Source organism: Scomber japonicus, chromosome 6, assembly GCF_027409825.1.
Source record: "Scomber japonicus isolate fScoJap1 chromosome 6, fScoJap1.pri, whole genome shotgun sequence".
In the NCBI taxonomy this organism is placed as follows: Eukaryota; Metazoa; Chordata; class Actinopteri; order Scombriformes; family Scombridae; genus Scomber; species Scomber japonicus.
Window position 1 is genome coordinate 23,279,892 of NC_070583.1, and position 22,348 is coordinate 23,302,239.

The 22,348-nt window shown below is 39.2% G+C and overlaps 1 protein-coding gene across 2 annotated transcripts; it reads left to right on the top strand.

Annotated features, from left to right (window-relative positions):
* The first annotated feature begins 726 nt into the window (after window positions 1–726).
* kiaa0753 (KIAA0753 ortholog) lies at window positions 727–19,852 on the top strand. Of its 2 annotated transcripts, none has more exons than XM_053321265.1 (18): window positions 727–771; window positions 2,638–2,931; window positions 3,088–3,358; window positions 3,510–3,619; window positions 3,722–3,784; window positions 4,126–4,347; window positions 4,947–5,124; window positions 5,951–6,150; window positions 6,254–6,384; window positions 6,804–6,956; window positions 7,494–7,583; window positions 9,396–9,483; window positions 9,615–9,683; window positions 9,863–10,033; window positions 10,259–10,340; window positions 10,589–10,709; window positions 16,141–16,374; window positions 18,228–19,852. In XM_053321265.1, exons 1-18 carry the CDS (start codon window positions 757–759, stop codon window positions 18,376–18,378), a joined length of 2,643 nt encoding a protein of 880 aa, XP_053177240.1. In that variant the 5' UTR covers window positions 727–756; the 3' UTR covers window positions 18,379–19,852. The 2 variants fall into 2 exon arrangements, with proteins under 2 accessions (XP_053177240.1, XP_053177239.1); XM_053321264.1 differs by having other exon boundaries at window positions 3,091–3,358; window positions 9,612–9,683.
* The last annotated feature ends 2,496 nt before the right edge of the window (window positions 19,853–22,348 follow it).

The following is a 22,348-nucleotide window of genomic DNA, read 5'->3' on the forward strand; positions in this document are numbered from 1 at the left end:
TGAAGTTGACCTTATTAACGCTTTTAATTAGTGTTTTTAAAAAAGCGGTTGCAGTGATGTTTGACTGCTGTTACTATCCGTACCCAGTGTGTGTCCCCCATCAAATAACGTTCCCCTCTTGTTAAAATTGTGTTTCTCACAGCACGACATCCGCGGTTGGAGTTAGGTTATGATTACGGTTAGCTGGTTGGGTTTAAGGTACGCTTGGGTTAAGGTGAAGCACCTCAGAAGACAACTGGTTGGGGTTATGGCGAAGGGGGAATACATATTGACAGGGGAACAGACTTCGACATAACACCGGTAAAACAAAATCACTTCCGTTTACGGCGGTCTGACTCTGTTGTCATGGCGCGTTTCAAACTGTCGATAAGCCTCGACAGTCATTTAGAAAGTTTGTTAACCCGCTACTATATTTCATTTAAGTTTAGCTAGCGACAGTGTATGCATAAATCATTTATAATACATAGACTACATAGACTGTAAAAACAACGGGGTTATAAACGATGTAGAAATGACTTTGGGATTAACTCTTAATTCAGGAGCGTTGTTAGCTTTCTCTTGCTAACTCTCATTTACAGTGTCATGAATTATTTGGTAGTTTGACTAAAGTTGGCAGTTGCTTTTGCTATAATGACTGCGCAGTTCTTGCAGGTTGGCCCTACGATTTTAGTAGGACAGCAAATTCATGGAAAAGACTGGGTTGTTTCAGGCTCTGCCCGAAACGGTCACAGCGGTGGTGGAGATTTAACCACTGCGATGTCCCAAACCAAGGTAAAACCAAACACAATTAATACAACAATTCAGCTGTAGCATCATTGTGGTGTTTCGGTGTAACGAGTGACCGTGTTAACTGGTGACTTGTGTGGTGGTTGTCATAGTGACAGCAGCTGTTGGAAACACGAACAGAACACATAACGTTAGGTGTCCTTCTTAAAGCCTTTAAATTCAATGTTCAGTACAGTATTCATCGGGCCCTTTTAGTCTTACACTATGTAAATTAAACGCTGTTACCAACTAGACGCATTCATATTTCTTCGCTTATTTTTCTGAAATGAATCTTTTTAAATGGTAGCTTGTCAAGAGTAGAGGTGACGCTGAGTCTCGTTGCAGTTGTCCTTATTAAATGATCATATCATCGCATTAAGTTAAACAGGCGACATATTTTGTGTACACAATGGCAAATGGGTTAATTGGTTGAATATGGGCCACCGAGGATAACTATAAAAATCTCAAAATAGGCAGTAGCTCCACTGCCGATTAATAGGTTACGGCTTGTTACACACAATAAGAAACGCTCAATGCTTCTTGCTGAGCACAATTTAATTTTCGTAAATGCTTAGCGTAGATAATAAACACAGATGAGTATTGATTCAAGTAAAACTGAATAGGCTTTTAGGCTTTTTTTTCCAACAGCTGCCACAGACGCATTTGGGTGAAAGTCGCCAATTAAATCCAATTCGGTCTAATGCAGTAGCTCTTAAATAAACTCAACCTTCATGATGGTTGTAATGTTGAATTTTAGTTGAAACTGAGAGGTGTTTATTCAACTAATGTCAGACAGTATGGCCATTTTGGGGACTATAGTATGTGATGCTGTTGAATAGTGATACTAATCACGTATTTCTCATATTTTGTCCACTTATAAGTGAGCATAGACTAAATATTGCACATTTCAGTACAGTACAATGCACTTCAGTTTAATTACCATTACTTCAGGACATGTTTTGCACAGCTTTTTATTTTTTACAGTCCATAAGTCAGGTCATGTATATAGCTTTGTAGTGTGGTAATGCTTTTAATGTTATAAATTTAATTCCATTTGCTTGATTTCTTATTTTGTTTGCATTTACTATTATTATTATTACCATCTTGACGTTTGGATTTATTGTGATTTATCTCAGGACTGTTGTATTAATAAAACTAATAATAATAATAATAACTTTATTTATAAAGCACCTTTCATACATAAAATGCAGCTCAACGTGCTTTACATTTAAAGCAATAAAACAAGGGCAAACAAGTAGAGCAAGTTAAAATAAACAACATGGGTTAAACAAAGAAAAGGGAAAACAAAATAACAGGTGTAAAATACAAGATAAAACATAGATTAAAATGATTACACTGTATTACACTGAATTGGATTGGCAGTGGTTAGTTGTACTAAACAAATTGGCATTGCATGACTTCAAAATAAGTGAATGATAGTAAACCTGCAATGATCAGTCAAGTAATCAATGTCAAATAGTACATCAATCACCAACTATTTTAATAACTGAATAATTGTTTTGAGTCTTTTTTTTTTCAGAAAAAATATCCACATTCTCTGATTCTAGCTCTTCACATTTTCTGATTTCTATGGCAGTAAACTGAATTTCTTGGCTTTCTGGCTTTTTAATTGTATGTTAGGACAAAATAAGACATGTAGATGTCATCTTGAACTTTTCTCACCATTTTCTGAACCAAACCACTAATCAGTTCATCAAGTAAATAAGCTACAGATTGATTGATAATGAAAATAATCTAAAATCAGAGCATTCAATTGTCAGAGATTGGTATGAAAAGCATGATTGACAATTACAGTGTCTGTTTCTGTCACATACAACACTGATAATAACATTGACATCTTACACGCCACAGCTGTTGTTCAATGAAGCCATGCCTGCAAGCACCAGCAACCGTGCGACCCGTGTACATCTACCAGCCCCCATTGTGATTGAGAAACTGCTGCCACTGTCAGAGGAGCGGGAGAATGGGGACAGCACCAGGAGCTCATTCAGCTTCACTGCTCTCTCCGAGGAGAGGCTGCAGGCTGCAGTTAAGCTGGCAAAGAGAGATCTTAGACGGAGGCACCTTGTGTCACTGAACCAATCTCCTGCCAGACCTTCCCAAGAGGTCTCCCTCTTTGAGACGAGTGATGTAGAGCTACTTCAGGTAGTTGATCTGCAAAAATCATAAAGTTTACACTTTGTAGTTTATTATCTAACTTACCTCTCACGTGGAAGTAATTCATCCCTGACCTAATACTTCCTGACTCTGCTCAGACTTTGTCTGTAAATGGCTAAAGTGATTATTTTCTTCTCTTCAAAGGAGCTAGGGACCAATCCAAGTAAGACTAAATTAAAAGCCTCCAGTCCAAAGGAGAAGGCGTCCCGACCTGGAGCCAAACAGTCAGAGCACGCATACCACAAGCGTCTTGCTTCTCCCACGCCAAGGGTTGGCCAGTCACCCCCAACCAAAGATCCTGGCCCAATGCCGTTGGAAAGAGCAGGCCAGCAGGCTCCGTTAAGCCAGGAGATCCACAAGCTGCAAAATGAGCTGGAAGTTTACATCCAGAAAGTCGAACAACTAGCTAACAGCGGTAATTCCCTAAAAACAGCTCGCTACAGAAGGCCTGTGTCTTACTGTTGATCACATTGTTTTTTAATTTCACACACTTTACCCACCACAGTAATCAGACTCTTCAATTAGAACACTAGTAGAGTTTTACAGTGTACTTATTTGAACAACAGGGGAGAAAATGAAGGAGCCACTGGATCCTGATGAGCAAAACAAGCTGGAGATACGCAGGCAGAAGCAGGCAGCCCGCTCAGCACGTATCATCTATGTTCTCCAACAACAGGTATTTTAGTCTGCGGCACATTTAATTGAAAAATCACCCCGCTGACTTTTTAAATTTTCTCAGTTTTTACAAACGCAGTTATCTTAAATTGTCATTAAATAGGTAAAAGAGATACAAGAAGACATAAAGACACTACGCAGCCACAAAACATGGGACACCAAAAAGGTATGTTACAGCTTTAATGCTATGTAGGACTGGGGCCATTTGTTGCAATGTTGATAATTATTGATAAATCACACTTATATCAGTTGTGCTTGTCTCTGTGACAGGCATTTAAATTATAAAAGACAAAGCTGTTTGTTTTCTTCTCAAATCAGCAAGTAGAAACATGATGTTCAAATAACAGTTCTATGTGGTAGTATTATTCCCACCTTCTTATAAAAATTGAACTTGATTCATTTTGTTAAAAGGACATTTCATAGCGCTACTGCTAAGCAAAAGTCATTAATTATACATAATACATGTTACTCAATGGTAAACTGATTTACTCTCCGTTCAACTCTCAGTTCACAGCAATAAACAGGCTAGCAGCAGCCCACCGGGGGACACTGAGGGCCTTGCAGGTTGTTATCCACCAGTTGTCGGATCAATCTCATAGCAAGGTCCCCCCTCATTACAGAGAGTTGGGCCAGCTTATTCGCCAGCTCTCTTTGTGCTCAGCTAAGATAGAGGTGGATCAGGGTTCAGCTGTGCCTGAAACGGCCCTCGACATCCTGCAGAAACTGGAGGTGAGCAGCGTACTGTACAGTAAAATCAAAGGCATTTGGACAACTGTGGGTTTCTCATCATTTTGGCTTCACTCCAGCACAGCAGATGTGAAATGTAGATATAATTTAGTCTTCCAATTTTAGGGCAATATGCAGAACAGCAATCCTGACGGGCCAAGTTAGGCAGCCCAATTCATTTTCACTCACTGAAAGATCAGACTGAAGGCAAAAAGCTAACAAAGCATGCAGGAAGTTAAGTTGGCTGCAGTACAGATCTGGCAGAGCATCATAAGGGAAGATGCAAAGTGTGTGCTCATGTTTGTGGGTCATAGACTAATGTTTGTTATCAAGTGTGAAGGATTTCTAACCAACTTTTATTATTCTTATGGTTATGTTCCTGTCCAATCCAATGTCCCCCAATAAATGCTGGATTATGTACAAAAAGGATGATTACATCATTTACTTTGATAGTATAGTAAACTAAAAAATAGATATGTGGTCTGAAGAGTGTTTAGTTTGTTGACTGATATATATCACTTGTCTAAATATGCAGTTTATGTCATGAAGGCATCATTCAGTATAATCCAAGTTTTGAGTGTTTTGCACTCTGCTCCTCGTAGACTTTGGATTCTGCCCTCAATAAACAAGAGATGCTGCAAAAGATGCAAGCCCAAGCATATCCTCCACGCAGGAAGTCTCCTCATCGCAGCACGTCACCCACAAGTGCACCCAAGGGTCACAGCACCTCAATTGCTCGGGGACCTCGCAAGCCAGCAAATCCCAAAAGAAATATTCGAGGTGAGCACTGACTGTACCTATTAAATCACGTTTTTCTACTCCTGAGAAATCAGTTTGTGCATGTGTAACTATCAATCATTTTCTGCTTTCTAACTTCACCAACAGTAGCTATTAATACAATGTCTAGCCTGATGAATGCAATATAAATGAAGTATTTTCCTTCCAAGTTTCCTACTAATGGTAATGATGTACTTGCTGCCAAAGCCTGTAGGAACTGCCAAGAGAATAAATTGAATGTATGCCGTGTGATGAAGGATGAACCGCTTAGTCTCCCGTATGTCTGGAGGTCATCTGAGTGATTTTGTGCGGTTGTGTTCGGGCCCCCGGCTGTGTTTAAACGGCTGCACCCTGGCTGAAAATTCATAAGGAGCCGTGAAGAAGTGAAGGAAAAACAGGAACTGAAGAGCAGAACTCTGGCCCTCGGTCCCCCGTTGCTTAGCCTTGTGAGCGGTTAACTCCTGCTGATTCCTGTTGCGCTGAAAGGCATCCTGTGGTAGAGAGGACACAAACACCTACAATGAGCTAGAGCTGCAATCTAGCTCTCCCTGGAAACAAGCATCCGTGTCCATGTACCACCTAAACAGCAGTCAGTGGGGATCCATCTGATTGTCAAGAGTCCTGGCTAGTTGTCTAATTGGTGATGTCATTGTAGCTCACAATGCCCTAGCCAAGCTAGTTCAAAACATATTCGTGTTTAATAGCAAAGCTGAAGACTTACTATAGTTCAACAAATGACCATAGCAATTAAGTAGTTTCTGTCTGTATAACATTGAATCAGTATATATGGAAGCAAATCAATGGTTTCGTTCCTTATTTGTGTTGGCAGGTAGGAGAATGGTGTCACAGAAGCCCAAAATGACCTCTTCTCTCCAGCCCATGAGCAGAGCAGAGGTGCTCAAGGCCGGCCTGGAGAGTCTCGCCCAGCAGAGGGAGCTGCGAGAGCCGGGGCGATGTAAGACCAACACTACCCACAGAAAAGGAGGGGCGCTACACTCTGAGATGAGCAAAGCTGACAAAATAATGAAGGTGTTTACCAAACTTCTATAAAGTTGAATATTGCACTGAATATAATGCATGAGAAGTGCTTTGTATTATATTGGAAGAGGTGTGATTTTTTTTTTTTTCATAGCATAATCAAATGCAAGATGCAGGCTTCCAGCAGCCTACAGTGTCCTCTCGACTTAGAGTGAACCAGCTCCCTCAGAAAGAGCCCTCTGTGCCCTGGATGCCTGCATCGCCTCACTCTCCTCCTCCGCACAGGTGATGTTTTTTATCTATCCGTACAGCTGATGACACATTAGATCTACCATAACCCACCATTGTTCAACAGTGTTTTTGCTCTCAGTCACTCTTAGCTCACACTAGATGATTAATGTCTTTACATAACTAAGGTTATGCTGTTATGATGTCTGAAACTCTTATCTCAAGGTAACCATATGCAGCCAGTATGAATCAGTAATGCAGTTTAGATTAATATGCCATACACTCAAATAAAATGGAACTGAATTAAACATTTGTAGGCACTGCCACAAGGGAGGACTGTCTGATGTGCATAAAAATGGCCTTCATCTCCATATCCGCCTGCTCAAATCCCCCTCTCCCACTTTTCCAACTTGTACTGATATAGTATGCATCTGCGTGTCTGTGTGTCGTTTTCTCTTCGTTATAAATCTCAACAGATCTCCTCAGAGGAGGAGACCAGAGCCTCGATGTCTCTTCTCTCCTGTGAAGCCCTCACCAAGCCCTCCAAAGCAGCAGGTGGCTGGCAGTTTTGGAGAAGAGCCAACTTTAGACTCAGGAATGAAGAAACAAGCTCAGAATGAAGCATTAAGGTGAGGCTCACTGCCTACACATTTTATAACCTGATTTCAGTTTTTTCAACTTATCAGATCTGTCTGAATGAAATATTTATTGCCCCACAGATAAATTAAATCATGTTTTTTTTTTCAACCTTGCAAAATTAAAAAAAAGGCTAACTGGGTTGAATCTAGGGAAAAGAAATGTTAATGATTCCTCCCTCTGTATTCTTTCTGTGTCAGACCCCACTTGCTCAGGGCCACGGGCAATGCTCTGATTCTAATTCAAAGTTAATTCTTTCCAATAAATTAATCTAGGTGCCTGCTAGATTGAGGCCATTTCTCTTTGTGAGTGATTAATAGTTGGCCTGTTTTTAGTGCTTATAAGTACCTCATTGATTGAGTGTTCCACATATGTCTCTGTTTAATCAAATCTTAATTACTACAATTGTGCTTTCCAATTAATCAGGGTCTAGCAGCATGATTTTTATAGATAGGGATTATAAGTTATTTATGTGAAATGCTAATTAAGTTTGCATTTTGCTTCATTTGATGATTACTGACTCGGTACAGGAAAGCCTGGATGGATAAGATGACAATGCAGAGAATGAAAGAGCTCAATCAGCTGAGTCAAGAAGAGGCTGAACGCATTCAAAGATTAAGGTACAGTAGTAATAAAATTAGGGTTTTGGCAGACTTAATTCATCTGTAGGGATGGAAATTGATGGTTGGGTATACAGTAGATCTAGCCAAAAAATCAATACTTTTTTCAATCTATCTGTACCTAAATTGCAATCTCTATACAGATGAGGACAAGACATGTTAAACTTCACAGAAAAATATGCAATTAAAGTTTGCTTTGAAATAAAATAGTTCCCAAGATTCCTACTGAATGAGACAAATTATACTAAACTCAACATGGACAGGATGGGTATATTAACCAGAGTTCTCTTCAGCAGCCCATATTAAACACCATTATTATCTGTGCCTCATATGAAGATTTTGCTATTTAGGTTTTTTTATGAAAAAGAAACATTTTTCCACCAGTAACACCTCTAAAAAAGAATAAAAGAATAAATCTCACTGCTAAGCGAAGGCAGTAATCCACACAGTAATCTACCATACCATTCAGTGCACCAGGCCTCACAGTTTAATCAACAGTTACATTGGGAATTACAACAAGGACACAATAACCTACAAACAATAGAAACAGGAAATAATGCAGCTTGTGATTGCAGCAACACTCCCTTTAGCACCAGTGAAAGCTTATGTTCCTATAGATCACCAGGCATTGCCTAATTAGTTATTGGATGGTTAAACTCTGCAAGGCCAGCAAAGAAACACACTGCAGAGGTAGCAGTTAACATTTGGTCCATTAAGCATTCATTACATAAGCAATTGGGGAGGTTTGTCCTTTATGCTTCTTCTTCTTTCAAATACAGCTCAACCAGTGGTTCTGATTTTCTGCTGCATCTCATATGATTTTGTGCATAATGGCTTACTGGAAAACGTGAATGGAATTGCATTATTGTCAATATTATTATTTCCACCCTGGTATTTCTTATTGAGGACCACTAGTGTCATGGAAATAGTAATAAAGAATTTCATCATGAATTTCTAACTGTACAAAAAAATTAGGCATTAATAAATGTACAAGTTATAAGTTTACAAATCAATTAATGAATCAATAAAAAATAGACGAAATAATTCATTATTTGATATTTTTATGAGTAAAGAGGAATTATAAAAATAATGTATAAATTAAATATTCATCTATAAATAGTTTAAATTAAAAAGGGGTTTCCAAAAACAACATAAAACAGTTAATAAGTTCATCTTTTGAAAAATACATTAATTAATTCATAGCTATAAAATGGAATTTAAAGATCTATTTGAAAGTGCAGTTTTAAACTGAGAAATAAATGACTGGATCCACAAACTGAATTAAGAATACAGATTTTAATCAGGCAATTATTTTTCATTTCTACTTCCATTTTATCTTGCTGATTTGCTGAGTCATTTAGCTTCTCCTTGTAGCCTCTCCATTTGGCCTTTCGGTGACATTGGGCAGCTAAAACAATGCGGACCACTCTCGCTTGTAGAGAGTCAATATATTGTCACTGTAGTGTTCTCATAACAGGGGTTGGCTCTGTGCAGTGTACACATAGTGCCTAACAAAAATTACTCTGCTGTGGCTGCTTTCTAGTGTAGACGCCCATCAGGTTTGAAGATCAATTTTAATCTGTTTAGATTAATTATAATCCATGAAAAGAGTGGCTTAAATCTTTTTCAGTGGTGTAAATGACTCAATGAATATGTTTTGCCCTTATGACTCAAAATAATTCTTTCTAATTTAACTATCTTTAACTGTACAGCAAATTTTATTTAAGCATCTCATTTAGACTCTTTAAGTAACAGCTTTAAGCCAAATAATTTCCCTGACAGCTTGCGATGTGGGTATGTTTTGGTTCACAGGTCTGAAGTTGTCTCGCCAACTCAGTGGGCTGAGCGAGCTGAGCAGGAGGCCAGAGAACGAATTCAGCCTCTTCTGGATGAAGCGCAGGTAGGAAGATGTATCTCTTGTCTGCATAGAGCCATGTTTTCTGTGTTATTTTGTTATGGACTAAGTAGGAGTAAATTATGTTTATTCTGGAGTGATGAGACTGAGCTTGTATTTGTCTGTTTCCACAGCAGATTGCTGAGTCTAGGAACAGGATTAGCCCCTCACTAAGGAATAGACTGTCTGAGCAGGCTGCACAGAGGGTGAGCCATGCTACTGTTGCCAATAATTCACGGGAGACAGGAGAATTGGCCCTGCTATTTAATAAATAATGAATAATGGCTTTTGGACTCACTAAATCAACAAGGACTTCCAAATTTTACAATTGGGTCCAATATTTACCTTTTGTGTTTTCTGTTGTGCTGAATTTTGTCCTTCACAGGCAGCAGAGAGCGCTGAGCAGCTGAGTGAAGCCCTTCTGGAAGATCTGTTGGAGGATACTGCGCGGGCGGCGTGGGTGACTGAGGCAGACAGAGAATTGGAAAGCATAGCCGAGTGTAGGCTGCAGGCCCCCACCCTAGAGAGTATGCTTCTTCGCATGGAGGAGATACAGGTGAGAGCCGCCCTACAGAAAGGTCTACGACCGAAAGGTCACCGTGGACCCCGAAAGGTTGCCAGCAATCGGTTTGTTATTTATAGTGAGCTGTTATGACAGCTCTGGTCTGGTGCTGTGTACTGATTATGCCTTGATTATGATGTTCAGTCTGTTTGACATGGCTCACTGCAGGCAGGTGGACAGTATGTTTATAAATGTGTTTCTCTCTGTGTGCCTGAGCAGAAAGATCAAGAGGAAGTGAGGAGACGGTTTGCTTCTATCACCTATTCAGACCCTCTTTACTGGGACCGACCAGGACCAGCAGGTACAAACACTGACTGATCTGCCTTTGTGTTAAAATACACTCCTGTTGATCATTTGTAACTGCGCTCAGATAATTTTTCCTCTCGTCTCCTGTAGATGGAGACAGTGCTACAACTGAGATAACCAAATACTTGTCATTCTCACTGTGTGCTCCTCTTGTTTTTTCTCTGTCTGTCCCCTGTTCCACCCCATCCCTCTTGACATACACTACCACTGCCATCCCCTCCCCTTCCTTTCTATTCTTTGCAGAACCCCAGCGCAATGTTTCGGGCTCCAGGCCAGCCTCTCCTCTGCCAATTAGGCTCACAAGACCAGTGTTGAGACAGGGCTCTGCAGCTGATATTGTCCTAGAGAATCCTGTAGAGACTGGGTGGGTTACTATGTCCTTTACCCTTTTTTTACACTCAAATCACTTTTATTTCTCACATTTATCTGATGCCTTTCTCTCCTTGCTGTTTTATTTGTCTCAAAGAGGCAGTAAGGAAATTTGCTGGAATATTAACTGGAGTGCAGTATCAGTGTTTGACCTATATAACTTCCCTCCCAATCTTTTGAGCTGAAATTATAAGTCTCAGCTGAAATTATAAGTTATTATTGCTCCAGCATAATAATGAATGATTGCATGAAATTATGAGATAAAACTCTTTGAAAATATGATATTTATATAGCACTTTTCTAGTACACAGTGTGTTCCATATTAAACGGATTTACAGAATAAAAATCTGAAACCCATGTAAGACCCTCCTATATGACATAGAAAAATTTGGAATAATATATTATAGGCAAAAAGTAAATATAAAGAAAAGCTTCATACACAAATGAATTTGATTTATTTGAAAGTCTAGGTCAGTTTTTATGAGAAAAAGAAATCTACTGAGCAGCAGATAAAGACAGCCTCTGGTCTTTGTGGCTCTAATAAGATCCACAAAAACACCCGTCACAGGAAGTCATTCACTATTAGTTTAATTAGGGCTCTGGACAGGATGAAAAGTGAAGTGGTTAATGTTTTTCCTACGATGCACAGTTAGTGTTTTTTTCCCGCATGATGTGTCATTGCCCTATAATTGCTCTCCCACTGGGAGGCCTTACTCATCCCACAAAACTCACTCTGTGGCTAGCGTACCCTGGGCAGAGTCTATTCCTGACTCCGGCAGAAGACTCCACAGAGAGACCCTCCACTGCCCAGGGCTTTGGTTGCAGCTGCTGCACTGCTTAAATTAATGAGGAACTTGGAAGGAAGAGAAAAGAGAGTGGAGGGATAGAAGTTGTTGACATAGACAAGGCAGCAGGATGCTGCTTCTAACAAATTCAAGCAGTACCATTAGCAAATTAAAGTTGGTCAGTCTCAAAGTGCCCGAGGTACAGTTCCCTCAATGGAAATGTTGTTTTCAGATCCCCTGTGCCTGTGACTCATCTTTCACTGATTTCCTAACACATCCATCAAGTAATAGCTCTATTTTCTGGCAAAAAGTAACACAAGCAAGTCCGCTATTTGCTGTCTCATCTTTTTGAAGAGTTGTTATGATTTTCCATTACTTATTAGTTTTTCAGAGGTGTCCAACTGTGAAGCTTCTTTATAGGAACAGTCATTTGAGAAATGCCAGCACATTTGTTTTCAAACTCCCTGTTGGATAAAAAAGAGACATGCCTGTCAGGTGAACTTTTATCTTCATTCTAAATTAGAGTGCCTTTATGAAGTATTGGAACCTTAATGGACCTTTTCATCTGAGTCATGGTGGATATAATTACAATTTTGTGACACTGATCAATGAAAAAATGTCAAAGTAAAAACTAATCACTACAAAGTAACTTAAATGAATTGTATATAGGTGTGAGTGTCATATGTGGTGAAGTGCCATTATATAACAGGGTGACATCACCGACTAATTGATTAATCGTTGCAGCAGTCTGGTTTTAAGTGAATGTAGGAGCAGATACTATTGGTTTTTTGTTTGTCAGTACATTAACACAATCCCAATAATGACAGAGGAATTCAGTAGCATGGAGATGTGGCTTAGTTGTCGGCCGACCGACAGATTATGCCGAGTGCATCACAGAATCTCTATTGCATTACATTCTCCACGGCTGTTCTTGTTCAGTGATGAAACGGTAAGATAGGGCACTCAACACAAGATAACAACTTTATTTGTACGGATGGATGTTATCTATATGAAAACTGTCAGACAGAATATTTTGTCTCTCTAAGATTGCTTTCCAATGTAGTAATGGATTTTTGCGTTGGATGTTGATGAATTTAGGGAGTACAAAAACTATAATATTGACATATATATATCGGCCAATATATTATATATTTTACAGTTTAACTTAAACTGTAAAATATAATTGGGAATTTAATAATTATAAATAACTATAATTTCTTTTTAAACATGCGACATAAAAACATGTGCATAGATATTAAACTTGAATTAAGAAAAAAGGAACAAATATACATATATCGGTTTCTAATACATTGTACACTTTAGTCACCTCCTCTGAATGAAGGCTAAACCGATTCAGGAGTCAGGAAAAAAAAAAAAGATTGATTTTAATTTTCACAGCCAAGTGGTTAAGGAAAATTTTAGTTAACAGTACAAGAATGTATTGTGAACACATGTAATAAAATGACTGACTGATAGATGAAGCCAGTAAAGATAAAACTTATCTAAATCTTACTACAAGCAGATTTAGTGTTTGTCAAGCTTTTCCTCCTTTAGCTGTTATAGATGGACAATAGCACCATTTCCTCAGTACTTAGACCCTGTGGAGGTAATAAAGTTGGAAGTAAGGAGTCATTTGGTGTTAAAATGAAAAAAGAAATTGTGTTTAGAAGGCATTCTGTTTTATAGAGCTGTCTTTTGGGGTGAAAATATTGCTTTGTAAACTGATCTGAGCTTGTGTTGCAATGAGGCAGGGGAAAATGACACATTCTATATCACTTAAGTAAATGGAAGAAAAAACAAATGCAGAACCTGCATCAAAAAATGGTAAACATGTCCTTGAACTGACCTATCCTAGCTTTGTTGCGAGCTGCATACTGAATCCTCTTGAATGCTCCTGCTGATGTAATGTCAACATGTATCCTTCATTGAGGACATGTCAGAATGCGTAGGCCTTCAATAGGAAGTAATAGGATTTGAGTTATATAGTGGTCCTTGAGGTAATTGTGAAATGACATTTGACATTTGTGCAGCCTAAAGAAATGAGCTGCAATTATGTACACGGCTCACCTTTATGCTGAAATGAAGAAATTATTGCAAGAAAACATGTGGAAGAGAGAGGACCCAGACAATACTATAAACCCATCATGGAATAATTGTACATATAATGAAAAATGTTATATTGATAAACACTTACCATTCTCAGGTATTCACAACCATATCCAGCTTCACTTTAGTTATAATTCTTGTATAAGTGCCAGCAGTTCACATAATGAACAGTATGTGCAGTAAACACAGTATGATGGGTTCTAGGAGAGAGGAAAACCTGGATAAGCCAGAGTGGAAAATTATTGATGACATTGATGAACTTCTGCTCTCACGTTGCTCGTACAGCAAACCGAGCAGCCGTTTAAAAGAGCACTTGCATCAGCTCCCATGAAGGCAAAAGCCTGGAGAGGCACATCAGGCCCCGCCGTCAGCTGGTAAACAGAATCATGCTCACTCAAAACACACAGAGAAAGAAAATCTGTGACAATGACACAGTTTACAAAAGCAGAGAGTGTCAGTGTGTCTATCACTTGAATCTTCTTTGATTGCATTGTTTCACGACTAAAGGACACTGGCAGACTGTTACTGGTAATGGCTTCTCTGATTTTGTTTTCTAAAATTTAGATGCTGTTATCCAGGGAAGGAAAGGAGAGAGTGGAAGACAGATGGGAGAATGCAATTTTCAAGAGAATTACTCTCAGCTGATTTGGAGGGTGTCATCATTACTTATTGTATTATTTATGGCTGTTTTTTACCATTACTATTCAGTTGCCATTTAAATCAGCAGGATGCCTCTCCTCGTATTGACAGTATTTTAGCTCACTTTTTCCTGGGCTTGCAGGTGTTTACGTGATTATTTCAGTATTTTAACGACCCTGTTATCTCTCACCAAACATAGCACGGGCACTGTCCTCTTGAAAAGTATTTCCAAAACAGCATCTTTTATTCTTTACCCTGGCTCTCTTTGTGCTTGTGCTCTTGTGCGGGTCCTATCAAAGGACCACTGAGACAATGGGGTGAGAGAGATTTCATCTTTGAAAACATCAGCAGAGCGTTAGATAAGATTTTTGTATCCATGGTGAGGAGCGCAGACCCAGACCATGATTGTCCCCCCCTCCGCCTCCCCACCTTGGCTAATGCTGACTGACCCACCGCAGCTCCATCAGCAGGTCAAACAAATTGATGGAAAGATGAAAGACCCACTCAGCAAACCTTTCATGTATTTTTTTTTTCTTCTTACTAAGCCATGTGTTACACAGTAGATGGCTGCTTGTTCATTGTGATGACTTCCACCTCCCACACACAATGACTTTATTGATTCAAATACATTAAATAGACAGTTTTACCACGTAAAGAACACTATTGTAACCATCCATACATTTTTCTCCACACTTCTTGACCTCCACCTCCTTCCCATATAATTGATCTTTCCTGCTTCTCTCTAAAGCTGTAAAGGGCTTCTCTGTAGTGAATCAACTCCTACTATCTCTAAGCCACATTTGGCTTTGTCCAACTCTGCTTCAGCACAGCTTGCGTCCCCTTTTGATATATCACATATGCCGCTTTCATTTGCCAGGTCCTCTGTTTCCCAGGGGATACATGACCAGAGCTTTTGTAGAGAAAGGAGAAAACAAACTTGAAAGTCACTTGAGGTGATTTCACTAATTGTTGATATTGCTCATCTTTATTGTTTGTGTATTTCCTGAGCAGGACATGGTGTAGGTGCTTGAGGTTGACGGTGTTTTTTGTGGTTACCTGTCACACAGATTTATTGAAATAGTTGCTACAGTCACTTGTCTTGTAGCCCCCTAATGGATCATTATAGGGCTAAATAGAGTGAGAGCTAACCACTAACACTTTTGTAACATTTGGTTTCTGGGGATTTATTTTATTTTTATACTTTTATACTTGTATCACCATTTCACAAATTAATATAAAAAACAAATTTTCCACTTGAAGATCTTTTTTTGCCAGTGACTGAATGATGTTTATTCACAGTAAAGGTAGGCTGGATGGTTTTCATTTCTGAACATGGCCCAAAAAGTGTGGGTGCTTTTGCAAGATGATGTATTTTCATTTCTCCACGTCGGGCTCAAAGCCAATTCGACTATGTTGGCATTTTTATATTTATGGCCAACCTGTGTTTTGCAGCCCCTACAGTCAAAACAGAAACAAGTTCAGCTGAGGCTGAGGAGCACAATAGAGAGGCACTTTGCTGTGGGAACTGCTGCAACACTAAATATAGCACCAAGAGCGCCGTCGCAACAGCCAGGCTGATTTGTCCAAGCAGAGAGGATTATAAAGCCAGACTATGGCAATGCCCAGCTGAGCCCCTGTTCACTCTAAGCAAGGGATAGGCAAGGGAGCTGGCCCGCATGCTGACATCTCTCCTAAATTCATCGTCTTGAGCGTTGTAATTCTGTTCAATCACAACTCTGTAGTCCATTCTGACTCACTCGTCAATAATTTAGTTTGCCCTTTCTCCACAGCCGCAGCCATCAGAAGCGCTTTACCCGAGCTCATACAGTGTGAATGGTCAAGGTAATGAAAAGGTGTAGTGCCTCGCGACATGAGCATCCTCTTGTGTTTCCTCAGACACAGTATCCTCTCTGAGAACAGCTTCACAGAGGAGGCATCACAAGAAGAGCAGCGGACAAGACACAGCAAGATTTTTCCGGGTCCAGTGGAGAGGAACACAGGGACTGTTATCTCTGTGCCAGGCAGCATGCTGAGAAGCATCCGCAGATACAGGGAAGACTACGAGGCCTACCTACGCATTGTGGCTCATGAGGCTGTCGGTAGCTTCAACCCCTGGGCCATCACTGACAGGTAAAAAACCAACAAAGAAGGGATTCTTATGATCTTCATTCCCCTCTGGTTGACAGGATTTGTAGTGAAACAGTGCTAACAGTGAATCTCACACATTTTTTTTTTATATATCTGAGGTTTTATAAAAAAATATTTGCTCTATGTATTAACAATCACATACCAGTTTGTCCTTGCTTCCTTCTCATTTGCCCCCGTGTGTTGTTACCTGATACAACTTGCTCACTCTGGGAGGATCGTGCAGAGTATTTACCGTTGTTCGTCCTCTCCCACTCACAGATTTGCATACTTAACAGAATTCTTAAGTTGCTGCAATGCAGAATGCAGATAACGCCCTCTCATCGTTGTGAACATACTGAGTCAATTTGCTTGATAGATTAGTCCGAATCTCTTAAAAGGGATTTTTAAGGCGGTCTTTAAAAATGCATTTTTGGTCCCTCTGCAGTGGAGTGGGAACAGCTCAGTAAGTTGTTTTGCTTAAAGTCAGAGCTGAAAACTGCTACCCAGTCCCATCCCTGGGCTCTGACTGATTTTGTCACTGGCTCATTATCAATCCTGCATCAATGAAAATAAGTCTCCTAGAGATGGATTTCTGTTTTTCTGTATTTAGGGAGAAAAGACGCCTATATGAAGAGAAGGCATCCAATTATCTCTGTTTTTGGAGAGACAATATATACATATAAGCATGTACACCCCCTGCTATTCTGACACAGTGCAGATACCTATCCGTATGATGAGATGGTAATGAGCAGCCTAGTGTTGCTGTGAATCCATACGGCCTGGAGGATCTTATTCATTCATTCAGTCTGCTAACTGATTGTTTGCACACACAAAAAAGAGCAAAACTTCAGCACAGCCGGTGAAAAACATCCAGAAAATATATACACTTCAAGCTATCTTAAGCTTCGTTTGAATTAGTTTGAAGCATTTTTCCTGACAGCTTGGTGAACAGATGAGTGAGTAAAAACAAGGCAAAGCACAGCTGAATGATAAACTTATGTTTTCCTGATTCTCTGAACACTTATGTTGAACATTTCCTTGTGCGTATTAACTGAAAGCTAATTTTGTTTTTGTGGTTTCATTATATTTCTACTATCAAACATACAGAATATGAGGAGTCATTCAGGTGAGCTAGCATACCTTTTAGCAGTAGTGTTAAAAACATTTCATAATAGCTGTTCCCAATACATGATGGTAGATTCCTCACTCTGTGTCACTGAGTTTAGAGAAAGCTACAAATAGCTCAACAACACACAATTACTGTGATTGTTTTGTTGCTTGTCTTTGTAATGCAGATCTTCCATGTCTCCGACTCATTTGTGAGTTGACCTAGATAATGATCAAAACACTAAAATTTAGGTGCTGCACACCAATCATTCACCAATCACAAGTTTTTCATGTCCAGCACTGAAAGTCAACAGACACACACCAGTGAGGGAAAACCTGCTTTAATTGTACCTTTTGCATTTCTGGAGATCTCCTGAAATCTCAGGAATAGGGCTCTTTTTAGGTTATGTACATATGCTGTAATGTCCATGCCCCTTTACCTTTTTATCAAGCTGTTTTAAAAGGGTGTAGTCTCTGATCTTTAGGCAGGAGAAATAAAATAAATATAAATCACACTCTGCACTCTACTTCTGCAAAAGATAGTTGTGACATAAGTCTAACAGTTTCACAATTTCATTGTTTCAAATGTTTTTCTGAGGAAAGGGTTGCCTTTTTTAAATCAAAGTTTGTATGTGTATGTTTAACTTTCAGAAGTGAGTGAAAGTCTCTGCAGGATGATTTTGAGGAAAATATCAAAACTTCCTCTCTCTAATATCCTTTTATATTTGTTGTTCCTTGTTGTCCTTCAGCTTGGCGGAGGAGTTACTGTCGGAGGCTCTGGCTGACGTGGCATCAGAGTTTCAGGACGTTGTAGAGGAGTACGCAGAGGCCGTCTTCACCTCAGAGTTCCTTCAGCCGATCCAGTCACCTCCTGCTTCAGCTCCGGCTTTAGTCAGCTAATAGTGTTACATTGAAGCTGTGACAATTTCTTACCAATTGTTCCAAGGTGTGTTTATTTTAGTGGACAAATCTGCATTTTGACATTTTACTACTAGGATATGAAATATCAAAGATCCAGGTTTATTTTGTTGCAAAGAACTGTGATTATTCGTTGTTTTTCTGTAGTTTTGTAAATCTAACAAGCAAATATTTTATTTTGCAGTGAAAATTTTGATGTATGTATTTATATTGTTATTGTACACAGATCTGAAAAAGTGTTTATAGATCACTCCTTTGATATGACAACATGGGACTTAATTTAATTGGAAATGTCGTTTTTTTTTTTATTGAAGCGGCAGCAGACAAGACTTGAATTACTCAGGGAGCTGTAGTCTCATTATTTTTTATGGTCCATCTGTATGTGTGATTGAATTCCACCGGGAAAGTTAGTTTAGTTTAGATAAGCTTTGAGAGACCATTACGACATTACAGAGGATTATAAGATTACTGCCCTTCCCTTGCACATAGTTTAAATCTCCCTGAGGATTACTGACACTTTCTATTTTCATGGTGCAAGATGGAAATAAATGAATTACATATGGTTTCCATCAAAATGATGTTGGATGCTGAGGGCATCATCTGTTAATCAATTTCCTCTTTTGTTTTAATGTCTCAATAAAGGGTCTGAACGCAACAGGGAGCTTTAATTCCACTCACTGGTTAATGTGTTATCTGGGTAAGTTATGACCACTGTGAGGAGATAGAGTACAGAAGAAAGAAATGTAATGCGCATTGAGATGACATGGACATGTTTTGGCAGCTCTTCGATATATACATTCACAATTCATGAGGACTCACCAGAGAGAGCCCCTCAAAATATGGACACTAGTTTATATACTGTGGGGCTGTCCAAATGTATCCTGCCTAGTAATGGTGAAATGTGTCAATCATGAATGCAAAAATAAACAGGGTGGACTCAGCAGACTGAGCAGACTCTTGGCCCTCAGAGAGCAACATGAAAGCCATGCAGACAGTGCACAGGGGACACATCCAGATGTTGCGCTGGCCTGTGGGGACCAGCCTTTGACAGGGGACATACAATGACTGAATGAATTAGCTCACATCGGATCAGCTGCCCCTATTTTCTCTGAGGCTGGGTTTCTGCGTGGGCGTCCGAATATGTGCAGGCTTTCACAGGCTCGAGCAAATTCGTTCTTTTCGATCTAGGACAAATAGAAATCGGTAGGCTCAAAACGAGCAGAGTGCCGCAGTCCTTACTCTGACATACAGAGCTGAGGTTGCACTGACGTCAAGTCATTGGAATACAAGAAACGTATGAAATGACTTAATATTCAAGAGCAAGTTTTGTTCTGTTCAAATTATAGCTCAGAAATCATAAATGTGTCTACCAAAAGACATTTGAAAGGCAAGGCAGAATATACTTTCATTTCTGCCACCTCAGCAGCCTCCCTTTTGCATTTGACTGTGAGACTGTGTTGTCAAGCAGAACCCAGTGAAGTCAGTCCCCTGCTTTGTTATACAATCTAAAAATATGTATTTCTCTGTGGACAGTGAACATTGTTGAGGTCTTGGGGGTCACTGCTCTTATATTGATTTTTCAGGTTGAACTCTGTCCATGCACTAACCAAATTAGCGCTGTTTTGCACATAATTGTAATTTCTAATGGCCAGAGAAGTTCGACCTTGCTGCCAGCCTGCACTGACTCATTATCACAGCTAATTTCACAATCGGAGAGGACACAGATGACTGCAATGTATTCATGATGCATGGGGGGAGGGGGGACACTTTACCACACAGGTACAGTCCATCAAGCCTTGGTTTGTGACATTTGGGTTGCTTTCAAGGCATTTTCAGCCAAACCATGGTTCTTATGCCAGATGGATATGAAATCTTAAGGCTTTGTAAGAGGTCATTACTCACGCCTGCTGTTCTCAAGGGATTTTCTGTTGGAGCTCAAGTGTCAGAGGGATGATTTCAGCTGAGACGCTGGTCATCACTGAGCGATCTGTCATGCAAATCCTGCCATTGTTTGGATTTCACACTCAACATTTCCCTATTGCGAGTTCCTTTTCAGAAATTCATTTTGAGCCTTTCTGACATCTCCTGAAACACCTGTGACTGCATCATTTACTAAATAAAAACCTGATTCAGTCAGTGCTTTGCTTCGTTGCGGCTGTGAGTGCTCTCAGAACAAGCTACTAGATTTGAAGTTTGCCTCTGCATAGTCCCGGTGAACTATCTATGAACCCTCAGAAGATGTACCTGAGTTGAAGTGGATACAATAGAGTTACTGTTTCTAGAAAAAGTCAATATTTTTCATCTTTTTTTTTTATTATGGTGTAAGATACAGTCCACACTAGACTGACACACAGAATAGCTCACTTCAACAGGAGGAGCAGCTTGACCTTTTTCCTCAGTAGTAGCATACATCACTCATCAACTCATTGAACTTTCTCCTTTTTGATAATCATTACAGTGAACAGTGAGCATATAAGCAATATCCAACTACTGCCCACTGAGCCAGGTTCCTTATTAAAATACATCTTGCGAATAATTGCACACAGGATAAGCCTCAGCTGTTTGTTTAATGATTAGTGTTTATTATGAAATGATCTCCCATGTACCTTTTCATAACCATATATAAAGAGGTTTTCATTAAATAGTATAAAAGTGATATGTTTGATCAAAGGGTTAAGTAGTATTCAGATATTTTATTTAAATGAAAGTAAGCACTCTGTTAAACATACTGCATTAATAATTTTACCCAAAATATACTTAAAATAAAATTACTATTATGCAAAATATGCCTTTTAATGTACAGTAAGCAGCATTTTAATCATGTAGATGGGCAAGATCATGGTTTTGTTTTTTAAATGTTTTACTTTATATACTTTTAGTTTGGTAGTTTCATCTCTATTCATCTCTATATTATATTTTACTGTATAATCCAGTCATATGTTTTGTGTGTAAAATCAGTAACAAGTTAATAAAGGTGCAAAATAAATGAATGTGGTTCAAAAAGCACCATATCGTCTCAAAAATGTAGTGAAGTAGAAAGAAGCATGAAGTGAAAGTAACCAAGTCAAGTACAGGTACCTCAAAATTGTACTTAAGAACAGTGCTTGAGTTAAAGTACTTTCCAACACTTTATTTTGTGCTACAATCATCTAACATTTAAGTGTACATTCAAATTCATACAAGTGTAAACCAACAAGTCTGCTCGTCTACATAAACACTCACAATTTGATATCAAGGACTAAACAAAATGTGTTCTTAAACAGGCAGAGTAGAGATGTGTTGTGTCTGTGTGAGACAGTTGAGCAGTTATGACTCACCTCACCTGTCAGTGTGCAGGAGAATTGCCAGTCTAATATCTCACCTTGTGTAAGAGTCACAGTCTTCTTCTTTGGATTTAAAGTTGCTGATTGTGTTTTTCCACCCACAAGGTCACTGAATCATTTTCACAGACTCATATATGCTCATATATGCTTCTGTTAGGAAACATTATTCAGAAACACTCAATACATTTTCATTGTTATGCAGATAATACCCAATTATATCTATCAATAAAGCCAAATGAAATCAACCAAACTAACACTAAACTACAAACATGCATTAAGGACATAAAGGCCTGGATGACCTGCAACTTCCTGTTATTAAACTCAGAAAAAACTGAAGTTATTGTGCTTGGCCCTAAACACCTTAGAAAGTCACTATCAAATGACATAACTACTCTGGATGGCATTACTTTGGCCTCCAGCACCACTGTAAGGAACCTAAGATTTGATCTATTTGATCCGGATTTGTCCTTTCATCTGCGTAATATTGCAAAAATTAGACATATCCTGTCTCAAAATGATGCTGAAAAACTAGTCCATGTATTTGTTCCTTCTAGGCCGGACTACTGTAATTCATTATTATCAGGCTGTCCTAACAAGTCTCTAAAGACTTATGCTGCTATAGGCTTAGA